Below are 27,694 nucleotides of genomic sequence, written 5' to 3' on the forward strand. Positions count from 1 at the left end.
TACACATCGATTTATAAGCTTGTGGGCATGTTGTATACCTTCAGTAGGCTATGAGCTCCTCGGGAGCAGGGTCTGACTTTTATCTTTGCATCCCAAGTGCCTAGTACAATATCTGTCACATTGGGATAAGTACAGGAATGGGATGGGGATAGAGTTTAGGATGGAGATGGGGAGAGGGATAGGGGTGGGGGTAGGAATTAAGGTTAGGGAAAAAGACAGGGAGAGGGATTGAACCTGTGATTCACCTGGTATAGAGAACCCTTAGGTAAAGAAAATCTACCAAGGCAGGCCAGCATCTTCTTGGCAACCTTTGGTCACAGAGTTTCCCAGAGCACTGAGGTTAAATGGCTTGCCCAGGGACACAATGCCAGTATGTGACAGAGGAGAGACTTGAACTCGTGTTTTTCTGACTCTGAGGTCAGCTTTCTATCCACTCTGCCAGGCTGTCTCTCATATAATAATCATTTGTTGAAATCCAATGATGCAATGACTCCAAATGTGCCTGTTCCCACTGGCACCATGAGCAGGGCCTGTGCTTCAAGAAAGACTGTGCTTTACTGAAATTAAGTTGGGTTTACAATGTCTTGCCCAGTCTCACCTGAGACCAACAGCACCCGATGGTATGTTGGTTGCTAGAGGAATGAACACAGTCTGTGGCCATTAGAAAGAGATGAATCAACCAGTAGTCTCTTTAAGGGTTGCAGCGCAACTCTGGCTTTGTTCACAAGAGCAGAGATTTGAGATGGAAGGGACCTTTGAAGCTATCAAATACAGTCTCCGTATTTTACAGAAACAAGCCCAGAGATACTTGCCAGGTATTAGACCCAAGGCAACTGTGATGAATTCTTCTGCTATATCCAGAGTCCACCTGCCTTCTATAGTAAATGCAGACAGCAGACATCAAAGATTATACAAATTTAGGCATTTTATTCTGGTTTAGTAATCCTCAGTTATAAGAAGGAAACATAGGGTGGTCTGAATTACTCATGGAAAAATAGCATTTTTGTTCTAGTTAGTCAGTAAAGTGAAAGCAAACACACAAAGATGTATTAATCTCATCTGCAGTAAATCAGATTCCTTTAATCTACAATTAATCCATCTTTAACTTCACTCTGCTTCAAGGGGATTTCCAGTCTTAGGAAAGAGAAAGACACCAAAATGTCCTTTAAATTCTTTACATAGCAATGCAAAGTGACAAAAAAGAAGCTAAATCTCATATGTACTTACTGGTGCCTCTTAGGGAAGGGGTTAATACTACCCACATATCTCTGGCCTAGTTGACAGACAAGATGACAGTCTAAGCTCAAAAAATTTTCATAAGATTTTCAAAGACCCTAATTATGTTGCAAATCACAAAAATAACAATCAATTGTTAATCAACAAAATTCTTCTTTGTTGCCAGTAGTTCCAAATATTTCAGTACCTTTGTTATGACAAGTCACTTGAAAATGTTTCAAATGGCTGGAGTGGTGCCCCAGGAACGTGCCTTCAGCCTACTTCTTTTTTAACATCCATTGGAATTTTTTTTAATCCTTAAATTCAAAAGTTGCCAAAATCATGTCAAAATGCTACTTGTACAATAAACACCTCACTTTGAGCTTTTATTTTTAGCTCCTAAAATCTTTTACAGTAAACATTTAATTTATTTTCCCAAGCAATGAAATAACTCCTGAGGAGATCTTGTTGGCCATGCACTGCCCTGTCTGTATATCAAGTTAAGAAAATGCATTCTGTTTATACTTTTTTTTGGAGGAGGGAGGGCAAGGTCATTGGGGTTAAGTGACTTACACAAGGTCACACCACTAATAAGTGGTGAGTGCCTAAGATCAAATTTGAACTCAGGTCCTCCTAACTCCAGGGCGAGTGCTTGTTTCTCTACACCACCTAGCTGCCTACTCCCTTTTACATTCCTCCCCCTCCCCCACTGTGAGTTATTTGAAAACACCCAGTTGCATCTACTCATCTTTGGTTTCATATTGTGTGTATGTAGGAATAGCATGTAGAGGGCAAAGCAGCCCAAAGAATGTCATGCACAAGGTTTTTTAAAATTTAAAACTGATATAAATTTACAAATTTCTGTGTTATCTGTAAGAAACAAAATAATTCTATGTTATCTACAAGAAACAAAATAATTCATGGTAAATAGCTCTTGAATCCTTTACTCTCCTGAGTTTATGAGTTATTTGAAGCAGAATTTTCACTTTTATTTCCATGTCCCTGAAAGGGATGGGTTCTAGATTTAAGAATAAATGATGAGATTTCTAGGTCATGTGACCTAGGATGGATGACTAGACATTTTTCCTGTACCCATTAATTCTCAATAAGACCCCCCCAAAGAGTCATTATCAATGAGAAGCAAAGGAAATAACTGAATCCACTGGACAAGAAAGCACAATAAACCAAAGAAAAGAAAAAAGAATTATCAGAATCTATTATGTATAGCTTTATGCCCAAAAAACTGAGAACACAAAAGAAGGATTGTCTTTAAAACTATAAAATGCTCAAACTAATAGAACACTAAATAGAATTCTTTTGTAAATCTAAAGGAGAAAAACTCCTAGTCCTTATGGATTTACAAAAGAATTCTTTTAAACTTTTAAAGAACAATTAATTAATAACAATACTATTCAAATTATTCTCACAAATTGAAAAAGAACTTTCCTTTTATGAAGCAAATATAGTCCCAATAACTAAACCAAGGAAAAACAAAGGAGAATTATAGCATTTCCAAATTTTTTAAATAAAATCCTGCCAAAGAGACTGTAAGAATTTATCCAAGAAATCATTCATTCTGCCCAAATTAGATTTACATTAGGGATTCTAGCATGGTCCGACATTAGGAAAACAACATAATTTTATATTCAAAACAAAAACACTAAAACTACATGATTATCTCAAAGAAAAGACTGACAAACTTTAACACTCATTTTTGCTACAAAGTATATATATGTATACATATATGTGTATATATAAAATAACATATATACACACACATGCACACGCACACACACATATATACCTATAGCTATAGATATAAAGGGGGGGTTATATCATAAAAGTACCGATTTTAAAATATAAGCATCATGTCCAATGAGGATGCGCTAGAGTTGTTTCCAGTAAATATAAGAATAAAGCAAGAATGTCCCCTCTTCCCACCATTATTTTCTATAGTTTCAGAAATGGTTGAGATAGTAATAATAAAAAAGAACAAAATTAAAGATTTTAAGACAAAAATAGAGGAAACAAAAGTATCCCTATTTACTGATAACATGATAATTCACCAAGAAAATACCAGGGACTCAGAGAAGTATCTAATTGATACAATCAATAGATTCAGGCTACACAAAAATACCAACAAAAATCAGTAGCATTTTTAGATAATAATGATAAGATTCAAGAGGCAACAATAGAAAGAAATCCATTATAAATAACTACAAAATGTGTAAAATATTTGGGGATCAATTTATGGAAGCAGACAAAAGACTTGTATAGATTCCATTATAGAGTACCTTTAACGTCATAAACGGTAACACAAATATCTAAAGGAATATTCCGAGCTCATTGATAAGCTATGTCAATATAATAAAAAGGGCAGTACTCTCAAGATTAGTGTAAAGATTTAATGCTATACCAGTCAATTGCCATAGGGATACATTAATCTAGATAAAATAAAAACAAAGCAAATCTCATTTAGAGGAACAAAAGATCTAGAATATCAAGAGAAATAAGGAGAAACATAGCAATGAAGGTGAATAGTACCTACAGGCAAACTATATTATAAAGCAGTAATCAAACCCCAAAAGCAATCTTGTAGAGTCAGACCTGACTGACAAACAACTGAACAAATTACTAAGAAAATTCAACATGTGACCGAATAAAACTGCTCACAAAAATGAAAAAAATTCCAATTTAATCAACAATAACAAAGGGAAAATGTAAACAAAGATGAGTGCAGATTTTTTTTTAAAAGATAGAATATATTTTGAGGAAATTTGTTACTGAGGCTTTTTTAAAAAGCTCTTCAGCTAATTGCTTGCATAATGACTAATTGTCATTATGACAATTATATATAACATACAACAAAAGTGGTTTCATTTTTGAGGAAAAATTAATCTATTTCTACAGCCAACTCGCCCCCCGCCATTCTCTTCTTGATTCTCACCTACACTTAACAACTAAATCAACAATTCTCCTTCCTGTTAACAATCAGTTTATGCACAAATGAACTGATTAGTCACATAGTCAAGTCTATACATTGTCACATGAAAATGTTGAATTTCCTGTTTTCCATTGGGAGGGGAGGGTGAAGCTGCAAGGGAAAGGACAAAATTAATTTAATTCAAAATATTAAACACTTACTACTGCAAGAAAGACCTGCGTTAAGCAGAGTTGATGTGGTTACAGTTTGGAGGTAGGCTGAGGGATTATTCAGAGTCTTATGGGGGACGACATCTTAGGCCACCTACCCCAATCTTGGGGCAAATCCCTGACTCAACAAACATCAGAATTAGGAAGCTCACTATTATATAAAACAATCTATTCCACTGTTGAACAGTTTGTGATTATTCTGCTTCTTCATGTTGATCTGAGAGTTACCTACTGAGACCTTTGGGTCTTTATTTTTGCCCTCTGAGGCTACTTAGGATAAGACTAATTACTTTGCTATAGGATGCTTGAAAACGGCTATCAAGTCCTCATTGGGTTTTCTTTTCTTTCTTTCTTTTTTTCTCATACTAAATGTCACTGGTTTTTTCAAACATTTCTCCTATGACCTGATCTCCAGACCCCTCCCAGTTGGCCTCCACTAGGCCTGACAAATAGTAGGCACTTCAATATTTGTTGATTAACTGATTGTATGAACTCTGGCTTGTTAATGTCCTTTTTCAGCATATCAGAACTGAACCCAATTCCCAGTTACAGATTTTACTCCTTCTTGACTTTTATTGGCCACCTAGGAGTAAAACTCATGTTTATATCTTTCATAAATCTAGAGATAGAAGAGGAAATTTTGTTTGGATCAGTTTTATCCAGTAGGACTAGGAGTCTTGTTATACCTCCTTTTACTTTTTTTTGAAATAAATTCTTTTTAAATTTTTAAATAAATTTTAAAATTTATAAATTTTGTTATAAATTTATAAACAAATTTTGTGTAATATATTTCCCAACCTACCTTCCCAATTCCTATCCCAGAATGGTTGTTTTTTTCACTATAATTTCCTCTTTGTCACTATAATCACAGCACATAGTTATTATAAGAAGGTGTAATTGAAATGGGACTGCTTGCTACCTTTGCTACCTTCACCTTATCTTTGTTTTTAGACCGTCCAAGAACCTTAAAAATGTAAGCACAAGAGAATAGGAAGTATTGATAAGTTCCCTCTTCCAGAGAAACAGAACTGAGGCCTAACACTAAGTAAATCAATAAATCATAGCTTGGGAAAAAAGTTTAGATGTCTTATCTGACTCTCTCATTTGAACAATGAATCAACTAAATTACAGACAGGTGGAGGGTCAAGGGCACAGTGTGGGTCAGTTGTAGAACTGATACTAGAATGAACCAGATCTACATGAATACAACCCCTAGATAGTGGAAGTGGCCCAGGGGATAGAGCACCAGATCCGGAGTCTGGACGACCAATGTTTAAATCCAGCCCCAACTAGCTGTGTGACCGTGGACAAGTCACTTAACCCTATTTGCCTCAGTTTCCTCATCTGTAAAATGAGCTGGAGAAGGAAATGACAAACCACTCCAGTATCTTTGCCAAGAAAACCTGAAATGGGATCATGGAGTGTCAGAGAGTCAAACAGAAATGAAATGATTGAACAACAACAAAAGGTAAGAGTCATTAGATTAGAAATAAAGAAAAGTAAACTCTTATCTCAAACAAAATTCATTTATGAGTGACAGGTTCATTCATTTTCTGCTGTTCTCTCATGAGTAGATATGAGGAAATACCTTTCAATTCTCTTTTCATACTCGGAGACTATTGTTAAGTCACTCTAGTCCTCTGCCCAGGGGTAGTTATCTTTACCTGAAATTGCCCCTCGTGCTTGGGAGAGGAAAGAGGATTCTGCTTGACATTAATGGGGTTCAGTGAAGATAGCTCTGTCTCTGGTCACAGTCACATAGCCCTGCCATCACTTGGTGTAGCCACTATCAGCATGGTAGTCACTCTGAGTATCTCTTATACATTTTACTACCATAATAATCACTTTTCACACTGTGAGTCACCATCATGTGCTCTCCACCGTAAGGTATAAGGCCTTTCCCTGACCCAACCAGCCCACAGTGATGGCTCCCTCCTAGATCCCTACTTAGCACTATATAGTATTCATCTTACACTCAACCATACACTGCCTTGCAGTCTTCATTATTTTTATCAATATGTGGACATGATAACTTTCATGGAGGTCTGAAATTCAACATGGTTATGCTCCAAACAGAAATCAAGCCCCCACTTCAGTCAGAACTATAACCCATGTATGCCCCTCTCACCTCTGATCACCAGGCCCAAGTTCCAAAAAAGATGCAGACTTTCCTATGGTGGTATAAAGCAAGGTTGACATGAAGATAAATTCTTTGGTCGCCATGGTAGTCATGGAACTCTAAGTTACTTCATAAGTTCCATTGTCTTTGTAGGAAAGGATTGTCTTCTGAGCAGACTGCTGTGTAGAAAATTTAAAAAGCAAACAAAAATGGACAGCTTTGAAAATAATGTGTACTGCTTATGATATAGATTTTCATGAAATGGAAATTTATTGCTTTATACTGAATTTTCTCTTAAGTTCTGCTGTGTACATGGCAGTATTTTTTCCCTTCTCTTATTTTGTATTTAAGCTTAAATTTAAAAGCTAAAAACAAAGAATAAAAAAAAGAAAATTTAAGAAGCCTCAGAGTGGACATCATGGATATCATCAGATTACCTTTGTCCCTGAAACCAACTCAAATGCATTAGCATTGGCAGCCACGGATTTGAAAGAGCTACAGATAGTACAGAATTTAGCTTCTCTGCCTCCATATATAATAGCCCTCAGAAGTTGATAAGGATTTTGCTAAGATTCAAGTCCTCAAAAAGAAAGAAAATTGGAGAACTTCACAGAATCCGGAAATCCAAGCATTTCATGTTGCCACTTAATTTTCTAATTTTTTTGCCTCTAGGTGGCACAGATAGAGTGCCAGCCTTGGAGTCAGGAGGACTTGAGTTCAAATTTGACCTCAGACAGATACCAGCTATGTGACTCTGGATAAGTCACTTTCCTCATCTGTAGAATGAGTTGGAAAAGGAAATGGCACACCAGTCCAGTATCTCAATCAAAAACAAACAAACAAACAAAAAACCCAGATAGGGTCATGAAGAGTTGGACATGACCAAAAAAATGATTAAACAACAACAAATTTCCTAGTCAAATTTAACAGGTGTTTCATTTTGGTTTTTGTTTTGTTTTGTTCCACTGCCAGTAAACGTTCTCTAACTTCCTGTATTCAGGGCTGCACAGTCCAAGTTGCCTTAAGTCTCTGCCTTCCCTTCCCCCACTACCAGGAGCTGAGAAGTTCCACTGAGATGTGGGACTGAAAGTGAAAGGCTAGGCAAAGTGTGATTATTTTCATCACTACTGCCAAATGAAGGAAGAGGATTCCAAAGAGAATTGCAAACTTGGAAAATGAACAACTGGTTAAGGAGATACATTTAGATTTCTAGATGTTCAGTCATTTCCAACACTTCCTGACCCCATTTGGGATTTTCTTGGCCAAGATCCTGGAAGGGTTTGCCATTTCCTTCCCCAACTCATTTTATAGATGAGGAAACTTGAGGCAAACAGGATTAAATGATTTGGCCAGGGCCACACAGCTAGTAAGTGTCTGAGGCCAGATTTGAACTCAGATCATCCTGACTCCAGGCCTGACACTCTACCCACAGTGGCCAAGGCTCAAAATTTAGAAATAGCCAAGTCTTACCTAGGAATAGGAGAACCTAGGTGGTGCAGTAATTAGAGTGTCAGGTCTGGAGTCAGGAAGACTCATCTTCCTAAGTTCAAATCTAGCCTCAGATGCTTACTAGCTAAGTAACCCTGGGCAAATCACTTAATCCTGTTTGCCTCAGTTTCCCCATCTGTAAAATGAACTGCATAAGGAAATGGCAAACTACTCCAGTATCTCTGCCAAGAAAACCCCAAATGGGGGCTCAAAGAATTATATATGACTAAAATGGCTGAACAAGGACAAATGTGATGTAAAATGTACATTACCAGAGTGTATCAATGTGATGTACAAATGTGCACTGGAAAAGCTCATACTGGACTATGTAGGCAGACTGCAAATAATCCAAAAACGGAATCAAGAAGTGATGGGAGGGATGTCATCAAAGTGGTAAAAATGGGGAGAAAACAATAGACAGTTGTGCATTCTTCTGAGGCCTCAGGAGATCAAGAGAACCCTAGGAAGGCACGTTGGGAAGGTTCCCTTGGGATAGACAAGGGAAGACAAGAACCAGAGTTGCTTAGGATAGGCAACTATAGATTTGTTGTGCTCTGCATAACTGGATGAAATACGCAAATGTATAAGGTCAAAATTCTAAATAAGTATTTCTCTGAGCACTATGGGCAAGGCATGTCCTTTCAACCAGCTGGAAGCCTTCACTTGAGAGCAACAGAGGGGAAAAAAAAGTGAGCTAAGACCCTAGGATGGTGCTGAAGCACTAATGGCTCAATTCTATCAAATTCAACACCCTTGGTTGCTTGGGGAAAGAGAAAACAGAGGTTTATGAAGAGCCCTGAGGTGCCTGAGGCCTCTGAATATGCTCCACCCTAGGGCCTAGGCTCACAGTTACTCTGAATCTTCTGAGGTGGGGATCTTTGTGGAGGTGACACAAGACAGAATCACACAATTTCAGGGTTGAAAGGGACCTTGGAAGCCAACCAGTTCAGGTTCTCAACCTTTGCATTTCTTATGCATTCCTGGTAAAGCAGATCCCTTCTCAGAATCATGTTTTTAAGTGAATAAAAGTCATTGAATTGCCAAGGCAAGCAAAGGAAATGCAGTTATTAAAACACACACACACACACACACACACACACACACACACACACACACACACGGAAAAGAGAGAGAGAGAGAGAGAGATGTTTGTGTGTATTTTTTCTTTTTCTAAGCTCATGGATTTTTAAAAGAATCCGAGGTAAAGAACCCCTAATCCAGTCCAATCTCACTATAATCTTTTCTACAACATCCCTGACATACCTCCAGCCAATGATCAATTAAGTCTGGAAGAGTAAACAAAAGCAATGTAAGAATTGAGGAATTCTGTAGGAATCATCATCCCATCAACCCTGACACTGTCCTATTCCTTCTACTGCTGCCAAGATGATCAAATGAGATATTTGTAAAGTGCTTAGGTGCTTAATAAAGCATTATTTCCTTCTTCCCTTCTTCCCTTCCTTCCTTCCTTTCTTCTTTTCTTCCTTCCTGTCCCATCTCTAATATCCTCTGGATGAGTGGATCTTGGCCAAGTCATTTTAGCTCTCAGCGTCCCAGTCAATTCTCTAAGACTAAACTGCAGAACAGATATAGTTATGTGTTGCTAAGAGGAAGTTCCTCTCCAAGCACTTCCCATACCAATGAAATTACAGATTCAGTCAAATACTGATAGATAATATATATGAAATTTTATTATTTTTACATATCTATAAATATACCTATATGCTATTTTCTGTCTCCTCAGTTTACAGGCATCTTGATCAGGTTGACAAGACACCAGGCAAATGTATTTTGCTGATCCTTGATAGGTATACTCTCTCCTCAGGTTCGATTCAGTCAGGTTTGCCGTTTCTTTCTCCAGTTCATTTTACAGATGAGGAAACTGAGGCAAATAGGGTTAAGTGACTTGTTCAAAGTCACACAGCTAGGAAGTGTCTGAGGCTGGATTTGAACTCAGGATGAGTCTTCCTGATTCCAAGTTCAGTTCTATCTACTGTGCCACCTAACTACTCTTGTACTTTGCATAGTACTTATTAAAATTCAAATTGAATTTTAATTGAAATGAATTTATGTCAGTGTGACTATGTATACCTGAAATTACCCTTTTGGTCTACAATAATTTCAGAAATTTCAACAGAAATTAGATGGAATCAATGTGTTGGTTTGATTTACTGAATAATTTTTTCTTTTTTTTTCTTTGTCACAAGGGAAAGCTCACTGGATTTGGAAGAAAATATATATTTGGAGTTTAATAAAATATAAAAACAAAAACATGATATAAATTAACACTTAGCATAATTGACTTGATAAAAAGTATTAACAAAAGCTACCTTGGGAAATTTCTATGGAACTTCGATTACCAGTAAATTCATTAAGTACTTGAGCACTCTGCTTCTAATAAACTCTGCATTTTATAAAAATCAAATAGCAAACTACTCTGAAAACATAAAATAACCTTTAACCCACAGGTTCAAGGTTCTATTATCAATTCAGCTGCCACTATGTTGAGATGTTTGAAAAAAATAAAGCTGTTGGTGCACCTCACCTATGTTTATGGATTGTGTCTGTGTAGTGGTCTATGGAGATAGTTCGAAATTTTCCTCACTCTATTCCTAACCACAGTGACTGTTGCAGATTGTCACCAGTTCCCAGAAGTCCTGACTCTGGTAGCTTGGCCCAGTGACCTGGCATCATGGGAATTTACTTGGCCAGAAGCAGCCTGGCTCTAGTTCAGAGCTTCTGGAAATGCATAATATAAATAGAACGAAGTTCAGTAAAGAAATATTCACCCAGTCATAGCCCAAGACTTCCTCCAGAAGCCTCAATGGGGACGATCACTAACGGCTTTCTCCTGAATTACATCATAAAACATCAGATGATTTTATGATTTGTTAGAAGCAGGAAATGATTACCGATTGAGTCAATATGTACTTAAACTTTACATAGTTTATCCTCTGCAGATAGATTACCATCCATATCTACAGCAAATCAGCCATTAGCATAATCCCATCTCCCCATTTTGTCCTCCCCCAATCTCTTTTTGGAGATTGAAAAATATTCTTTGTTCTTGAAGAACATGAAAAGTTTCCAGAATAACTTCCCAAACTTTGGCAATTTGTCAGTTATTTTCAGGGGTTGGAGATATGCTTTTCTTCAATCCATCAAAGCCACTGAGGTTTTTCATCCTTAGGTCACAGTGTTTGTCACTTAGGTTCAAACACAGAACTTATTGTCTTACTTCCTGTTGTTAATATCACTTTGAGGGAATATTATTCTATCATGGTCTTGAATAAGAATTTCACCATAACCTTTTGGGTTTGCTGCCACCAAGGTTGGCAGGTGTCAGTGTGTGAACATCTGTCTGTCACTGGACAGACTGGCCACTTGAGGGTTTGTATGAACCAGAAATAACTGAAAAATAACAAATGAAAAACTAAATTATTGATAACTTGTTTTAAAATTAATTGATCAAAGATCAATAGCTAACAAAATGAAGGTGTAGTATAAAAATTATGTAAACTATCACTAAGGCTAATATTAATTTTATTGTCATTTACTTGAGGAAGTAATTGTAATGATATCTTTTATAAGTAGTGATGGATCAGTCAGTGGGTAATTCTTAGTTATTGATTCTTCCTTGCCTCTACCGAGGAACCAAGGCGCCATCACTTCCTTGGCTGCTGAAGGAAACAGGAAGTTTGTTTGGTGTCTCTGAATTCTGGCAATTCTAGTGCCAGAATGTTAGATGTATTCTCAGTGCCCTGATTGCTTTTCAGATTAACAAACAAATGTTATACACACTCATCTAGACTAGAGATCTTTTCTCTTTATTTCAAAGTCAGCTCAAACTTGTTTACATTTTAATGTTGCAATAATTTTCCTCCTAGGTCCCCTTTAAGCCATTCTAACTCTCAGTAACTAGGGTTCAAATTCTTTCTTTAGTGCATTTCCTAAGCCCCAGGTTCCTCAGTCAGCCCTCTAGCATCTTAGTTCTTTTAAAGCTGTACCTTGTTACATGTGCTTGTGTGTGTGTGTGTGTGTGTGTGTACGTGTGTGTATCTGTGATTGCACTGAGGTGGGTATTTTCCTCCACCTGAATAGATTGCACTTCCTCCATATTTTTTTTTTGCCCTGTGTGATTCTTGTCCATACTTCAACACTTAAGTCTATCTACCACATCACTGATGTGGGTACTCCTTCTGTTGATGCAGGCCACAAATCCGTCCCTTCTCTTCCTGTGCCACTCTTGTCCATCCTCTTAATAATCCTCCATAAAAGAAGATACAACCAATATACTGAACTCATTCTTCTAGTTCTGATTTTTTTCCACGAGTGCCAGTGTAAGAGGAGCAACTGGTAGCTCAGTGGATAGACCACTGCATCTAGAGTCAGGAAGGCCTGAGTTCAAATCCAACCTCAGACACTTCCTAGCTGTGTGATCTTGGGTAATTCCCTTAACCTCTGATTGCCTGACAGAATGGATTCCCTGGAGAAGGAAATGGCAAACCATTTTGGTATTTTTGCCAAGAAAATTCTAAAATGGTCTGACATGACTGAATGACCAAAACAAGTGCAAGACTCAAGTTCTCCATCTTTTGTCTATCCCTTGGTCTTGTTATATGACTGACTTGACTCTGTTTCAGATCATACACTTTACAGACAATATCCCTAATTTCATTTCTTTCATACAAATCCTTGCTGGTAATATGGGGCAGTCTACTTCTAAACTTCATGAGTTTTTCTCTATGTATCTTTGGGTCATTCACAATTGTCATTCTTTGGAGAATATTATGGTCTGTGATACATGGTCATAGAGCAATTATTGCTCTATGAGCAATATTTTATATTTTATTAATTTTATTTATTTTCAATGTTCTACAATCACTACAATATAACTTAGATTTTTTTCCCCTACCTCCCCCTTCCCTCCCAGAGAGGGAATACAATTTTATATAGGTTCTACACATACATTCGTATTAAATACATTTTCACTAGTCATGCTGTGTAGCAGAATTAAAATGAATGGGAGAAATCATAGAACAAACCAAAACGTAATACAAAAGAAAATGATCTGCTACATTCTGAGACTGAATTCCATACTTCTTTCTCTGCATGTGGAAGGCATTTTGCCTTAAAAGATCATTGGGAATTTTTTTAAGTCCTTGCATTGTAATGAAGTTTCAAGTCTACCAGAAAAAACTCTCACACACTGTGGTCGTTGCTGTGCACAAAGTTCTCCTGGTTCTGCTCCTTTCACTCAGTATCAGATCATACAAGTCTTTCAAAGCCTCTCTGACGTCTTTCTGTTCCTCATTTCTTATAGTGCAATAGTATTCCATTACATTCATATACCATAATTTATTCAGCCATTCCCCAATTGATGGGCATCCCCTTGATTTCTAGTTTTTGGCCACCCCAAAGAGTACTGCTATAAACATTTTTGTACACGTGGGACCCTTTCCCATTTTTATGACCTCTTGGAGATACAGTCCTAGAAGCAATATTGCTGGGTCAAAAGGTATGTATATTTTTGTAGCCCTTTGGGCATAGTTCCAAATTGCTCTCTAGAATGGTTGGATAAGCCCACGGCTCCACCAACAATTAATTAGTGTTCCAACTCTCCCACATCCTCTCCAACATTTATCATCTTCCTGTTGTGTCATGTTTGCTAATCTGATAGGTGTGATGTGGTACCTCAGAGTTGTTTTGATTTGCATTTCCCTAATCAATAGTGATTTAGAGCATTTTTTCATATGACTTTAGACATCTTTAATTTCTTCCTCTGAAAACTGCCTGTTCATATTCTTTGACCATTTATTAATTGGGGCAAAGAATGCTATTCTTAAAAAGATGAAATTTTGTGTAAGGATGGGAGCAATTTAAAGTTTTTGAAAATGCTGCATAATTTTCTAAACACAATCTATCCCACTCTCTTCCTCCTAGTCACTTCTGGGGCCAGCTCATTTGCAGTACCTCTCCAAGATATCCATAAGGATCTAATTCAATGGACAAACAATTCATTAGTGTCAATGGATTAGAAGTCACAATCTGGGCAATGAACATTCTTTTATCCCCTTGGTCCTTCCTATGTGAATGGTTAGATTTATGAGGCTTTGGAGCTTTCTCAGGAGGCTACGTATCATTCTGGCATTCTAAGCAATTAGCAGAATACCATCTAACCACAAACAGGAGGATCCTGAGGATCTCACTTAATCAGGGCACACTCCCTGGTGCAAAAGAACACTTTTGGCAAGCATATGTCTCCCTTGTTTTTGACAGAAGATCGTTGAATAAAGATGCTTTTGTGGTTGCCTCTTCTAAGGAGGCTCATATGATCTCAGTGAATTCATGGAAGACTCCTTGATGGAAGAGAGGTTTTATGGCTGCATTTTGTTCTCTCAAGTCAAAGGCTTTTTGTACTCAAACAATAAATAGAATGAGATCTTCCTTTCTCTATAGTGTCAGTCAATTGCATGCCTATGATTAGAAGGCTGAGACTTGGGAAGAAAAGGAGAATGATGAAAATGAAAAACTGACCATGTAGATAGTGTCAAAGAATAAAATTCAATTAATTAGAGTTTGGCTTAAAATATCAGAACAATGGAAACAATTTGGGACAAATCATATTTTGTAAGAATTGGGAAGAAAGTGTTTGCCTAGAGGCATGCTGTTTTGATCAAGAGGATCTTAAACTGAAAGGAGCGGGGAAAAGACACTGTGACAGATATCAGTTAGTGCATAGATTACGAGGATTGGAGGAGACACCTAGGAACACCATTGAGAAAGTGACTAAGGTGAGGTTCTGAATAAGACTGGTCTCAGCCTGTACCATCATATACCAGTGTGTAGAGAGGATTAGTAGTAAAGTGAGTTTCAGATCTTAATTCACAACTGGAATATAACAATATAAAAACATGCTTTATTTAAATGAAACACATCTGATAGCACCCTTATATATTGTACCCCCAAAATCTTGGTACAGTTTAAAGCGCTTAATCTTCACCAAGACTTTTGGGACATACTGTGCTTCAAGAAGCAATATCCATGGGGGGAAATCAAAGGGTGGAAGGAGAGCACAGTAGTAGTCATTTGGATAAGGATTTAAGGAAAGCCAAACAAAAATGCTGTTGTAAGAATATAATAGAGATCACCTGGTCATAAGGGGGTGGGGAATGGATAAGTCTCAAAACAGACAGAAAGGAATGATTAAGCAAATTATGAGAGATTCAACTACTATGATTTTGCTGCAGGCCTAGTTTGCTAGAAACTCCCAATAGACAAGAAGAAGAGCATGGGGCATTGTCAGATGTCAGGGTACCAAGCGAAGTACCAAGAACTTCGAAGAGTGGCTTTTTAAATGTTCAGAGGAAAGCTAAGTACAAGCCAAAAATAAAATTCTGATATAATTGTGAATCATATTGGTAAGAAAAGTAAAGAAGAATCTAAAGTAGTAGATGAAGCTACACAGGGAGCTCCCGAGATGAGCTGAATTTTTTTTTTAAACAGGATTAAAAAAAATTCCACACAATCAGGAAAGTATTAGCACAGAATGAGTTTAGATTTGCAAAAAAATGATGCTACAGAAAATAAAAGCACTACTTTAGCAATGCTCAGGGCAAGAAGACAAGAGAAGATATGGGGTTAGTTCATATAGACGGTATAATATAAAAGATCAATAAAGCAATAAGTATATATCAAGTGTCTTTATTCCCTTTATTATTACTTTTATTTATTACTTTTATTACCTTTATTTATTACCTTTATTATTACTTTTATTACCTTTATTTATTACCTTTATTATTACTTTTATTACCTTTATTTATTACCTTTATTATTACTTTTATTACCTTTATTTATTACCTTTATTATTACTTTTATTTATTACTTTTATTACCTTTATTTATTACCTTTATTATTACTTTTATTTATTACTTTTATTACCTTTATTTATTACCTTTATTATTACTTTTATTACCTTTATTTATTACCTTTATTATTACTTTTATTACCTTTATTTATTACCTTTATTATTACTTTTATTACCTTTATTTATTACCTTTATTATTACTTTTATTTATTACTTTTATTACCTTTATTTATTACCTTTATTATTACTTTTATTTATTACTTTTATTACCTTTATTTATTACCTTTATTATTACTTTTATTTATTACTTTTATTACCTTTATTTATTACCTTTATTATTACTTTTATTACCTTTATTTATTACCTTTATTATTACTTTTATTTATTACTTTTATTACCTTTATTTATTACCTTTATTATTACTTGTATTACCTTTATTTATTACCTTTATTATTACTTTTATTTATTACTTTTATTACCTTTATTTATTCCCTTTATTATTACTTTTATTACCTTTATTTATTCCCTTTATTATTATGCATACAACTGGGGATATGTGGACACAAAGAAAATGGTTCTTCCCTCAGGGAGATTACACTCAATTCTCAGGGAGTCATATACCGAAATAAGCATAGACAAAACATATCCAAGGTCAGTTGGGGGATGAGACTATTAGAGGGCACTAACAGGTGGGGGAATCAGGAAAGTATTCTCATAGAAGGTGTTACTTGAACAGAGTTTTGAAAGAGGAAAGATATTAAGAGACAGAGGTGCAGTGAAAATGAATTCCAAACATGGGAGAGAATCAGTGCAAAGGAGTGGAGATGAGGAAGTGGAATGTCATATGTGAGAAACAGTAAGAAGGGCAACTTGGTTGGACAGTTGGGTATGGGTGGGGATGTAATGTATAATAAGGTTACAAAGATTATTTTAGGAGAGCTAAGATGGCAGAGTAACAGCGTTCAGTTTCTAGAGCACTCCCACCAAATCCAGTCAAATACCTGGAAAAATGGCTATAAACAAATTCTGGAGCTGCAGAACCCACAGAATGAGGGAGTGAAGCAAATCTCAAGCCCAAGACAGCCTGGAAGGTTACCAGGAAGACTCTATTGCCCTACGCTGGGAGCAGAGCACAGTCCAGTGTGGGTCAGGCAGGCACAGAGGGGACCTGAGCAGGCCTTGGGGTGACTTAATCACTTGCACCTGTGGTGGTTTCCAGACTTCATGACCTCAAAACACCAAGAATAAATTGGAAGGTCAGTGGAAAAAAACCCATCTGACCTGTGCAAGAGATTAGAGTGGTCTAGCCCCAGCCCCAGGGCATCAGAGGGAGGAGGGGCAGAGGAACCTGTGGCAGCCACAGCAGCAGCAGGGGCAGTTGCAGTCACTGTTTCTGGAGCTCTAGACCCACAGATTGTGGGAGGATCAAGTGGCTGATAGTACATGCCCCTTATCCCCACTGGAAGCAGAGAACTATGTTGACAAAGAGCTCAAAAGTCATGTAAATAGCTAGGGAAATGAGCAAAAACTGGAAAAAGAATCAGATTATACAATCTTACCTCAGTGACAAGGAAAACCAAAACATGCAAACAGAAGACAACAAAGTCAAAGCTCCCTCATCCAAAGTCTCCAAGAAAAATATGAATTGGTCTCAGACCATGGAAGAGCTCAGAAAGAATTTTGAAAATCAAGTAGGAGAAGTAGAGCAAAAATTGGGAAGAGAAATGAAAGCAATGCAAGAAAATCATGAAAAATGAGTCAACTATTTGCTAAAGGAAACCCCCCAAAATGCGGAAGAAAATAACACTTTAAAAAATAGACTAACCCAAAAGACAAAAGAGATCCAAAAAGTCAATGAGGAGAAGAATGCCCTAAAAAGCAGAATTGGCCAGATAGAAAAGGAGGTCCAAAAGTTCACTGAAGAAGCTAATTCCTTAAAGATTAAGATGGAGCAGGTGGAATCTAATGACTTTATGAAAAATCAAGAAATCATAAAAACAAAACCAAAGGAATAAAAAAATAGCAGACAATGTAAAATATCTAATTGGAAAAACAACTGACCTGGAAAATAGATCCAGGAGAGACAATTTAAAAATTATGAGATTACCTGAAAGCCATGATCAAAAAAAGAACCTAGACATAATCTTTCAAGAAATTATTAGGGAAAACTACCTTAATATTCTAGAACCAGAGGGTAAAATAAATATTGAAAGATTCTATTGATCACCTCCTGAAAGAGATCCCAAAAGGAAAACTCCTAGGAATATTGTAGTCAAATTCCAGAACTCCCAGGTCAAGGAGAAAATATTTCAAGCATCCAGAAAGAAACATTTCAAGTACTGTGGAAATACAATCAGAATAACACCAGATCTAGCAGCTTCTACATTAAGGGACCACAGGGCTTGGAATATGATATTCCAGAGGTCAAAGGAGCTAGGATTAAAGCCAAGAATCACTTACCCAGCAAAACTGAGTATACTACTTCAGGGGAAAAAATGGTCATTCAATGAAATAGAGAACTTTTAAGCATTCTTGAGGAAAAGACCAGAGCTGAATGGAAAATTTGACTTTCAAACACAAGAATCAAGAGAAGCATGAAAAGATAAACAGGAAAGAGAAATTATAAGGGACTTGCTAAAGTTGAACTATTTATGTTCCTATATGGAAAGATAATATTATTCTCCCATTTATTTTAATTCTTCTATTCAACATGACTATGGTGAAATTGTGGGGAAAAAAGATAGTATTTGTAACTCTTGAAACTTTTCTCAGTATTTGGATAGGTGAAGGGACTAGATAGATGGATGGATGGATGGATACAGAGAGGGCACAGGGTGAGTTTAGTAGGAAGGGATGAAATCTAAAAAATAAAATTAAGGGATAAGAGAAGAATATATTGGGAGGAGGAAGGGAGAAATAGAATGGGGCAAATTATCTCTCACATAAAAGAGGCAAGAAAAAGCTTTTTCAATGGAGGAGAAAAGCAGGGAGGTAAGAGGGGAAAAGTGAAACTTATTGTCATCACATTTGGCTTAAGGAAGGAATAACATGCACACTCAATTTGCTATGAAAATCTATCTTACACTACAGGAAAGTAGGGGAGAAAGGGATAAGCAGGATGTGGTGGGTATGACAGAAGGGAGGACAAATGGGAGGAGGGGGTAATTAGAAGTAAACACTTTTGAGGAGCGATAGGGTCAAAAGAGAGAGTAAACACGGGGTAGGATAGGATGGAAGAAAATATAGTCTTTCACAACATGACTTTTATGGAAGCCTTTTGCATAACTACGCATGTATAACATATATAGAATTGCTTGTCTTTTCAGTGGGGATGGGTGGGGAGGAAGGAAGGGAGGGTAGTTGGAACTCAAAGTTTTAAAAACTAATGCTAAAAATTGTTTTTACATGCAACTGGGAAATAAGATATACAGGTAATGGGGTATAGAAATCTATCTTGCCCTTCAAGAAAATAGAGGAGATGGGGATAAGGGAAGGGAGGGGTGTGATAGAAGGGAGGGTGAGGAAAGGGGCCATTGAAATGCATGCTGTCTTGAGGTGGGTGGAGGGGAGAGATGGGGAGAAAATTTGAAACTCAAAATCTTGTGGAAATCAATGTTGGAAACTAAAAATAAATTAATTTTTTTAAAAGAAATTTTATGGCCAAGGGGTGAAGAGGGTGATGGAGAGTGTGAAAAAGTAAATGGAGGAGCTTTTATCTAATCCTAGAGGCAAAAGGGAGCATTGCACTGAAGGGAGAATGATAAGGTCAGATCTACACTTTAGGAAAATTACTTTGGCAGCTACTTGGAGGTTGGAATGGAGAGAGGACGAAAGAGTCAAAAAGAACAGTTAGGAATCTATTGCAGGAGTCCAGAAAAGAGGTAATTAGGCCTGAATCAGTAAGATGGTCATGTGGGAGAGATTTTTTGAAAACAGAAACAAGATTTGGCAACTGATATATATAGTTATGGAAAACGAGGAGGCAAAGATAATGTCAAGGACGTGAACCAGAGTTAATGGAATGATGATGGTACCCTTGACGGAAATCAGGAAGCTCAAAAGTAGAGTAGATTGTAGGGGAAAATAGTTTGTTCAGATTTGAACATTTTGAGTTTGAGATGGCTATGGAATATCCAGTTTGAAAGATCAAATGAACATCTGGATGTGCACAATTGGAGCTCAGAAGAGAAACTAAATCTGGTCATATAAATTAGAGAACCTTCTAAATAAAGATGACTGTCAAATCCAGAGTAGTTGATAAGGTCATCAAGAGAGAAAGAATAATGTGAAAGTATATGTTTATATATGTATGTATGTATGTATGTATATGTATGTGTGTGTATCTATATATAAATATATCCATGTTTAATTGTAACCTTCAGGGAGTGGAGAAGAAGGGGAGGAGAGAACAAAGTAAAAAATGCACAGCAGAGAACAAAAAAACTTACAAGGCAGCCAAAAATAGATGGATCACTTTCATCTCAATGCATAGTATTTATGACACAGGTTTTCTGGAAATGGAATTTTATTGCCATATATTTTTAATCCTTTCCTGTTCTGCTGTGCACAAGACATTATTTTCTTTTCTTATTTTGTATCTAAATTTTAATTTTTAAGTTTGCAATATATTTCTTTTTTTCTTACTGTGCATTTAAGTTTTAGAAAAATAAAATTTTAAAAAGAGAGAGAACGAATAGATGAGGTCCCAGGACAGAGTCTTGGGAGTGCAAACATAGTTATAGGGTGTGGTGTGGAAGATGACAAGCAAAGGAGACTGCAAGGAGTGGTCAGACAAATAGAAGAACCAAGAGGGAGCAGTTCCATGAAAGATATACAGGAAGAGTATCCAGGGGATCAGTAGCATCATTGAGGCCAGGAGGGTGAAGATTAAGAAAAAGCCATCAGATCTGACAATTAAGAAATTAAGGGACCTTTCAGAAAGGGAGTTTCAGATGAGTGAAGAGTTGAGAAGACGTTGCAATCAGTTAAACAATGAGTAAGAGGCCATCAAGTACAAACAATGGATGTTGACAGGTTTGTTTTCTCTGCCTGGGAATTTTGCTATGAAAAGGGGACATAAAGGGTGACAGTTTGAGGGGGTAGTCCTTAATACGACCATAGTGAGGGTCTAAGCTACAGAAAAAAGCCGTTCAATAAAGGGAGATTGAAGATTAGGGAGAAAGGAAAATCTACCGGAGAAGTTAGGAGTAGATGAAATCAAAGGTGCAGAGATAGAATTTTGTTCCACACAGATAAAGGTTGCCTCTTCATGCAAGACAGGAGCGAGGGAGGAAATAACAAGGAAAGATGTCTGAATAATGCAGAGGAGGGGGTGGGGATAAGAGGAAGTGCTCAAGAAAGGACCTCTGGAAAATAAATGCAATTCCATTGGATGGGGTAAAGCTGTCCCAGGAAGAGCTGAGTGATGATTAAAGAGTTATTGGTATGGGACTGGGGAAGCATTCTTTCTCACAGTGCACCAAAATTACTCTGTGTATGCATGCGAGTGGGTATATGTGCATGGAAAAAGGAAAATACTTCCTTCCCACAGCAATCTTCTGTCTCATGGCCGTCCATTGGCCCTGTTCTACCCATTGCTCACACTGGATGGAGAATAAACATGCTTACTAAATTCTGGTTTCTATGGAAATAAAAGAAAGCTGTTGCATCAGAACCCCAAGGAAAAGCCTCAGTTGCCCTGGTCTGGGCAGCAGATTGAACTCTATATTTTACTTCCTTCTGATCATCTATATTAAAACTGACTTCCCAGAAAGATCCCATTGGAATCTAGAATGAATCCTTTAGAGTAGAAGTAGTACCCATTGAGAAGTATTTAGCAAAATAAATAAAAATACAATAAAACATAGACAATCTCAATATGTGGTTTCCTAAGTTAATATGCTATGGGCAGGGATTCCTATGTATAGTTTAGTGGCCACCATTTCTACCTGAGTTTGACACCACTGCATTAAAGAGCACCTTGAGAGGGGTTAGTTTTCTAGACATAATCTGATAGCTTAATGGGTGCTTTACCCCATTTTCCTGGCAGGTGTTTGAGGAAGAGGAAGAATTAGACATGGTGTTTCTTCTAAACAGTTCTCATTTAACCTTTGGCTCTAGTCATAATGGTGAATTGTAGCTAAATCCCTTTACCATCTGTTTTCTAAATCATACTGGCAGCAGCTCTATATCATAGCAAAAGGAGGTGCAACTTTTCTATATTTATTGTATATGCATGAAAATTTACTCCTTCTTATCTCTTTCCTCTAACACTGGAGAAGGCACTCATCGTGACTTTAGATGTCTTGGGCCATATTTTACACATATATTTTATAACCCAGAGCAGCAGTGACTATACATTATCAACTCCATGTATGCCTCTCATGCTGTCTTTGTAGGCAGGTGATCAAATCTGTATACAATACACTGCGTGCAGTGAAAAAGATAATATATAGTAAAGCTTCAACAACAGTCTTTTCAGTTCCCTTGAGAAAGTCAACATGTTGGCCCTGTCAGCTCATTCTTCTGATGTAGGTAAATCCCTAACAATTTGGATTGTTATTCCATTGTGGTCATGCCTGTTTCCAATAGAATGAGCTCATTTTGTAACATGATACACTCCAAATTGAATGATAAACTTTGCAAGTCAACCAGCCATACTCAGACAACAGAAGATGGCACATGGGATTAAAGCTAAGTGGTTTAGGGTAGGGGTCCAGGCTACTGCCTAAATCTCAACAATGAACAAGTTTACCTCTGCAAGTTACTATCTATGTTACTTTCGGGGATTCACTTCCTCTTTGGATCTCAGTTTCCTCATCTGTAAGTGAAAGGGTTGCTTATAGAACTTGATAAAATTACAACAAAATTCATTTGGAAAAAACAACAAACCTAACGTATCAAGGGAAATAATGAAAAGAGGTAGGGACAAGAGGGGCATAGTACTTCCGGACCTTGAAATATATTATAAAAGAGGAGTCATCAAAACCATTTCGTATTAGTTAAAAATTAGAGATATATCAATGAAATAGAGGGACTAAACAAAAAGTCAAAAAACATGAAATTCAATAACTCAGTGTTTGATAGAGTGGAAAACAAATTACCTAGGAAAGAACTCCTTACTTGATGAAAAAACTGCTGGGAAAACTGGAAAGCAATCTGGCAGAAATTAGGCTTAAAGTAGCATCTTAAATCATACTCCACAATACTTTCTGAATGGATATGGGATCTTGATACTAAAAATTATGCTGTATCAAATTTAGAAGAGAAGTAGATCATATCCTTCTCATAGCTATGGAGAGGAGATGTATTTTCAACCAAACAAGGGAGATGATCATGTAAAAACAAAAGATATCAATAAAAATATATTTTAAAGAAAGAACAATGCTCTAAAATCTACCTAGGATCCCACCTTTGCTGCATATTAACTGTGTACCTTGGGCAGATGGTTTAGCCTTTCTCTTAGTTTGTTCTTAGACTTTGTTTGTCTGGAAGATGAAGGGGAGGGACTGGGTGAGCACCGAGTTCTCTTCTAGCTCTGTCTATGATCTGTCAAGGATTCTATGGAGTCATTATTGGCCAATCATTTCACTCTGTGTCTGTTATGTGTGGTCTCAAATATTCCAGTGGATCTATGAGATCATCTGTCGAGGGCTCTTTCAAGCGATCAGATCATGACGTGTCTGTGTCTTTCCCTCCTCTGGTTCTCTTATCCTTTCCTAAGGTTCTCTCTATATCCTCTCCTAAGTTCTTAAAGATGGCTGACCCCAAATGCCAGAGACCTTCCTTACTTTCTTCTGACATCTAGAGGGTGTCATTGGAGCACTGTGGATGTCCACTTGCAGTGCCTCATTTTTGCCACCTGGTTATCTTCTTTTTCTATCATTAAATTCTCTGATGACACCTTTTACTCCTCCTCTTGGGAGTTCCTCATTGGCTGTATGTTGTAGCCTTCTCATACATACCAAGGGCTTCTCTTTTGCCCTATAGGATATTTATTTTTAATTGTTTGGAGACAGTGATATTCCATGTCTCACTGATATCAAACAACGTTGGTAAAATACTGGAATTAAAAATACTAAAAGAAATATTACCTTTTTGCCACAGGAAGTCTAGGTTCAGTAAAAGGGCTTTACAATTCCCCAAAACAATCCATTTTGCTTTCCTTCTGTTCAATTCTATGCTCAACTTGTTGTTCATCTGTGCTGTTTATCCCAGGTGTATATACATGGATATATAAATATACATACATATATACATATATATTCATGTATATTTACTGATCTTCAACTACCTATTTCACATCTCAAATTTGATGTCCAGTAGACATCTTAAACTCAACATGTTCAAAACTGAACTCATTATCTTTCCTCTTAAAAATTCCGCACTTCCAAATTTTTCTATTACTGTCTAAAATATTAGCATTCTCCTCATTACCCAGGCTTACAATCCAAATGTCATCCTCCACTCTTCCCTCTTTCTCACCCCACCCCCTACCCCCCAGCCATAACCAATTTGTTGCCAGGGCCTGTCAATTTTATCTTCAAAACATCTCAGATATATGTCCCCTTCTTTTCTTTGAAGGGGACTGACTCCATCCTGGCATAGGTGCTCATTGCCTAACACCTGAATTATTGCAAGAGCTGGCTGGTTTGTCTTACTGCTTCAAGTCTCAATCAATCAATCAATATTTATTACGCACATACTCTGACCCAGTTTCTAACCTGAAGAGAGTTTTTAGGGACTGATTTCTAGACTCAGCAAGTAGAGACAGTGACAAAACATATCAGCCAGAGAGATGTCAGTTGTGAAAGTGGAGCTACATTATTGGCAAGCAGTGGGAAGTGTCTGATCTCTTCTAAGAACTCCCAAACTAATGAGCTAGCATGTGGCCCTGAATCTGGAGGAGCAGTGGATTTCCTTCTTGGGGAGTCTAAGCTTTTAGAGTAATATGTGAAGGCTGAAGGCCTCTAAGGGACCCTAGGGTAAGGTCATCATAATGTTGGGGAAGGAGGGCTGCACCTCTAGAACCCCCATGATTGTTTTTCTTCTGAGGGAAATCTTATTCACAGGATGTTGCTGAGGCTGGAGCATTGTATAGGTCCCTGAAGGAAAGGTCGGCCTCATCAGAGAAAGGGGAGAATGGTATCAATTATGTATGGGCTACTATTCAGTCTTCTGTGTTTAATACATTCTGCTATGAAGTTAAAAAGAAAAAGCCTGTCCTTTATCTAATATCTATTGCTACTCTCAGTGTTCACACGATATCTAGGACATTTTTACCCAGATCTTTGACTAATTAGACACACATTATATTCTGCTATTCCTAAAAGAAACTGAGTTGTGGTAAAAAAAAAAAATAGACCCAGTCCATATAAACTCAAAGCTTAGGTTGCTGAGTCAAGAGTTAAATACACGCAGAATCCAGTTATCACCTGCTTCCCTCCTGTCTCAATTGCCCTGAAGGTAGCCTGTTTCCCTTATGAGATTTTTCCTATCAAGGCTGATTTCAAAGTTCATTTTCACCTAATTTCACTTTTATGAAAAATTTTGGGGTCAGGGAACTTTTAGTCTATTTAGACTAGGTTTAGGGCTTGTCTTGCCCATACAGTTTTTTTGGGAACTTCAGAATATAGTTTGCATCTAGGTTATCACTAATGTGTACAAAAGGGCATCAGATGTCATATAAGCACTGAGTGCAATGTATATTGGATAAAGGACAGTCTTTTTTTTAAAACCTCTCTCCTGAAATCCTCTCATCTCCAATTACCTATTAGACATATTAAACTAGATGTCTCATAGACATCTTAAACTCAACATAACCAGCACTGAAGTTATGTGAATTGAAATCTTTCCCTTCTTTCCCACAAATCCTCTCCACTTCCCATCTTTTCTGTTACTGTTGAGGCTACCACCATCCTCCCAGTCACTCAGGCCTGCAACCTAAGTACTATTCTGAACTCCTCACTCTCTCTCACCACCCTATATCTGATCAGCTGTCAAATCTTGTCCTTTCAACTTTAATAACATCTCTAATATGCTCCCTTCTGTCCTTTGACACTGCTACCATCCTGGTGCATCTCATGCCCAGTCTGTTGAAATAAATAGCTTGCGAGTTGGTCTGCTCGTCTCAAGTCTCAGCCCTCTCCAGTCAATCCTTTATTCAGCTGTCAAACCGATCATCCCGAAGCTCAGATCTGACTCCCCACCCATTTAATAAATTCTTATGAGTCCCTCTTACTTCCAGAATAAAATACAATATCTTTTTGTCTGTCAAATCCTTCATAACCAGGCCCCCTGTGATCTTCCTAGTCTGCTTACATATTACTCCACTCAAGTACAATGCAATCCAGTGACACTGGTTTCCTTGCTTTTCCACACCCAGAAGGGCACTCTCACCGAATCCAGTCATTTTCACCGGCTGCCTCCCATATCTTCCTCCTCATCTCCTGGTTTTCTTCAAAACCCAACTAAAGTCCTACCTCTCACAAGATGCCTTTCCCAGGCCTCCTTATTCCTCTGCTGATTTTCTCTGATTTATCTTGTATACATCTGATTTTGTTCACAGTGGTTTGCATGTTGTCGCCCCCGTTAGACTGTAAGTGCCTGGAGAGCAGGGTCAGTTTTTCCTTTCTTTGTATCCCCTGCACTTGGCACGTTGTCTAGCATGTAGTAGGCATTTAATAAATGCCTCACTTATGACTTGCTCCAGCTCTTCCTCTCTAGGGATGACACTGAACCCCGGCAACCATTTTCAGGGACACATAAGTAACCTAGTTTTTGCTAGAGCTGAGGTATGGAAGGCGAGAGAAAACTAGAAGATAAATTAGGGACAAAGTTAGGGCCTTGCATAACCAAGTAAGGAATTCCTGCTTTGTAGGAAGTTCTCTGAGCCAAGAGACATTGTCAAAGGTGGGTTAGGATGGCTTACAGTCTCAGGTGGGAGGGAGGGATAAAATTTGGAAAGAAAAACTTTACAAAGGCTTTTAGATTATCTTAATATACAACTGGGGAAAATAAAATATAAAAAAAATGTGACAAAAAAAGTTAGGTTAGGGAGATTAATTTGATGGCAGTGTGCAGGCTAGATTAGACAAGGGAGAAGCTGGAGGTAGAGGTCATCAGCGCACATGCCAGTAATAAGGGCCTGGACCTTCTGGTGGTCCTGGAAGTGGAAAGAAGGGCAGATGCATGAGATGCTATGAAGGATGCAGGGAGCAAGATAGGCAGAAATCAAAATTAAGGCCCCAGCCTTGATTCCCCAGAGTTGGAGGGGCCTGGGATTAAGTATGTTATTCTCTAGGGGAGATTTGCCGTCCATTGTTCAGCTGGTACGGAAAAAAAAAGAAGAGTTGGAGCAGCTGCAGTTGAGGCACTTTACATTACAATGTCACCCCCTAGCGGTCTGAGTAATGAAAACAAAAAATTCATTGACTCGTTACCCATGAATTTTTGTTCTCATTACTCAGACCACAGGAGATTTTCTTGGCAAAAGCACAGGAGAGGTTTGCCATTTTTTTCTCTAGATCTTTTTTTACAGAGGAGGAAAATGAGGCAAACAGGATCAAGTGATTTGCCCAGGGTCACACAGCTGATGTCTGAGGTGGGAGGTGAACTCAGGTCCTCAGGATTCCAAGGCCAGTGCTCTCTATTCACTGCACCACCCAGTTTCCTCTTTAAAGGATTACGTGATTCCTAATGGTAGAGACTAGGTATAATGTTTACCTTTGTAGCACTTAATTAAAGAGGCCTACTCATTGAATAGGTGTATCTCACTCAAAGTGAGAATCTGATAAGACCTTAGCCTAACATGATGAGGGTCTCCCATTGCATCCTGGGCCATCTCCAGTCAT

At 37.6% G+C, this 27,694-nt stretch overlaps 1 protein-coding gene across 9 annotated transcripts in view; it reads right to left on the reverse strand.

Moving 5' to 3' along the window:
• Positions 1–23,384, reverse strand: part of LOC140501552 (palmitoyltransferase ZDHHC11-like) — a 194,807-nt gene extending 171,423 nt beyond the window's left edge. For 3 of the 9 annotated variants that reach the window (XM_072605323.1, XM_072605318.1, XM_072605327.1), the window contains exons 1-2: positions 23,254–23,362; positions 6,497–6,666 (exon numbers count right to left, since the gene is read on the reverse strand). Coding sequence is in view for 7 of the 9 variants with exons in the window: in XM_072605327.1 (XP_072461428.1) it covers positions 6,497–6,600 (104 nt within the window). In the remaining 2 variants the exon portion in view is untranslated. Of the gene's footprint in view, positions 1–6,496; positions 6,667–23,253 lie in introns of all 9 variants that reach the window. The other 6 variants (XM_072605315.1, XM_072605316.1, XM_072605314.1 and 3 more) reach the window with 6 other exon arrangements.
• Positions 23,385–27,694: the final 4,310 nt, after the last annotated feature.

This window comes from Notamacropus eugenii, chromosome 4 (genome assembly GCF_028372415.1).
Source record: "Notamacropus eugenii isolate mMacEug1 chromosome 4, mMacEug1.pri_v2, whole genome shotgun sequence".
Classification (NCBI taxonomy): Eukaryota; Metazoa; Chordata; class Mammalia; order Diprotodontia; family Macropodidae; genus Notamacropus; species Notamacropus eugenii.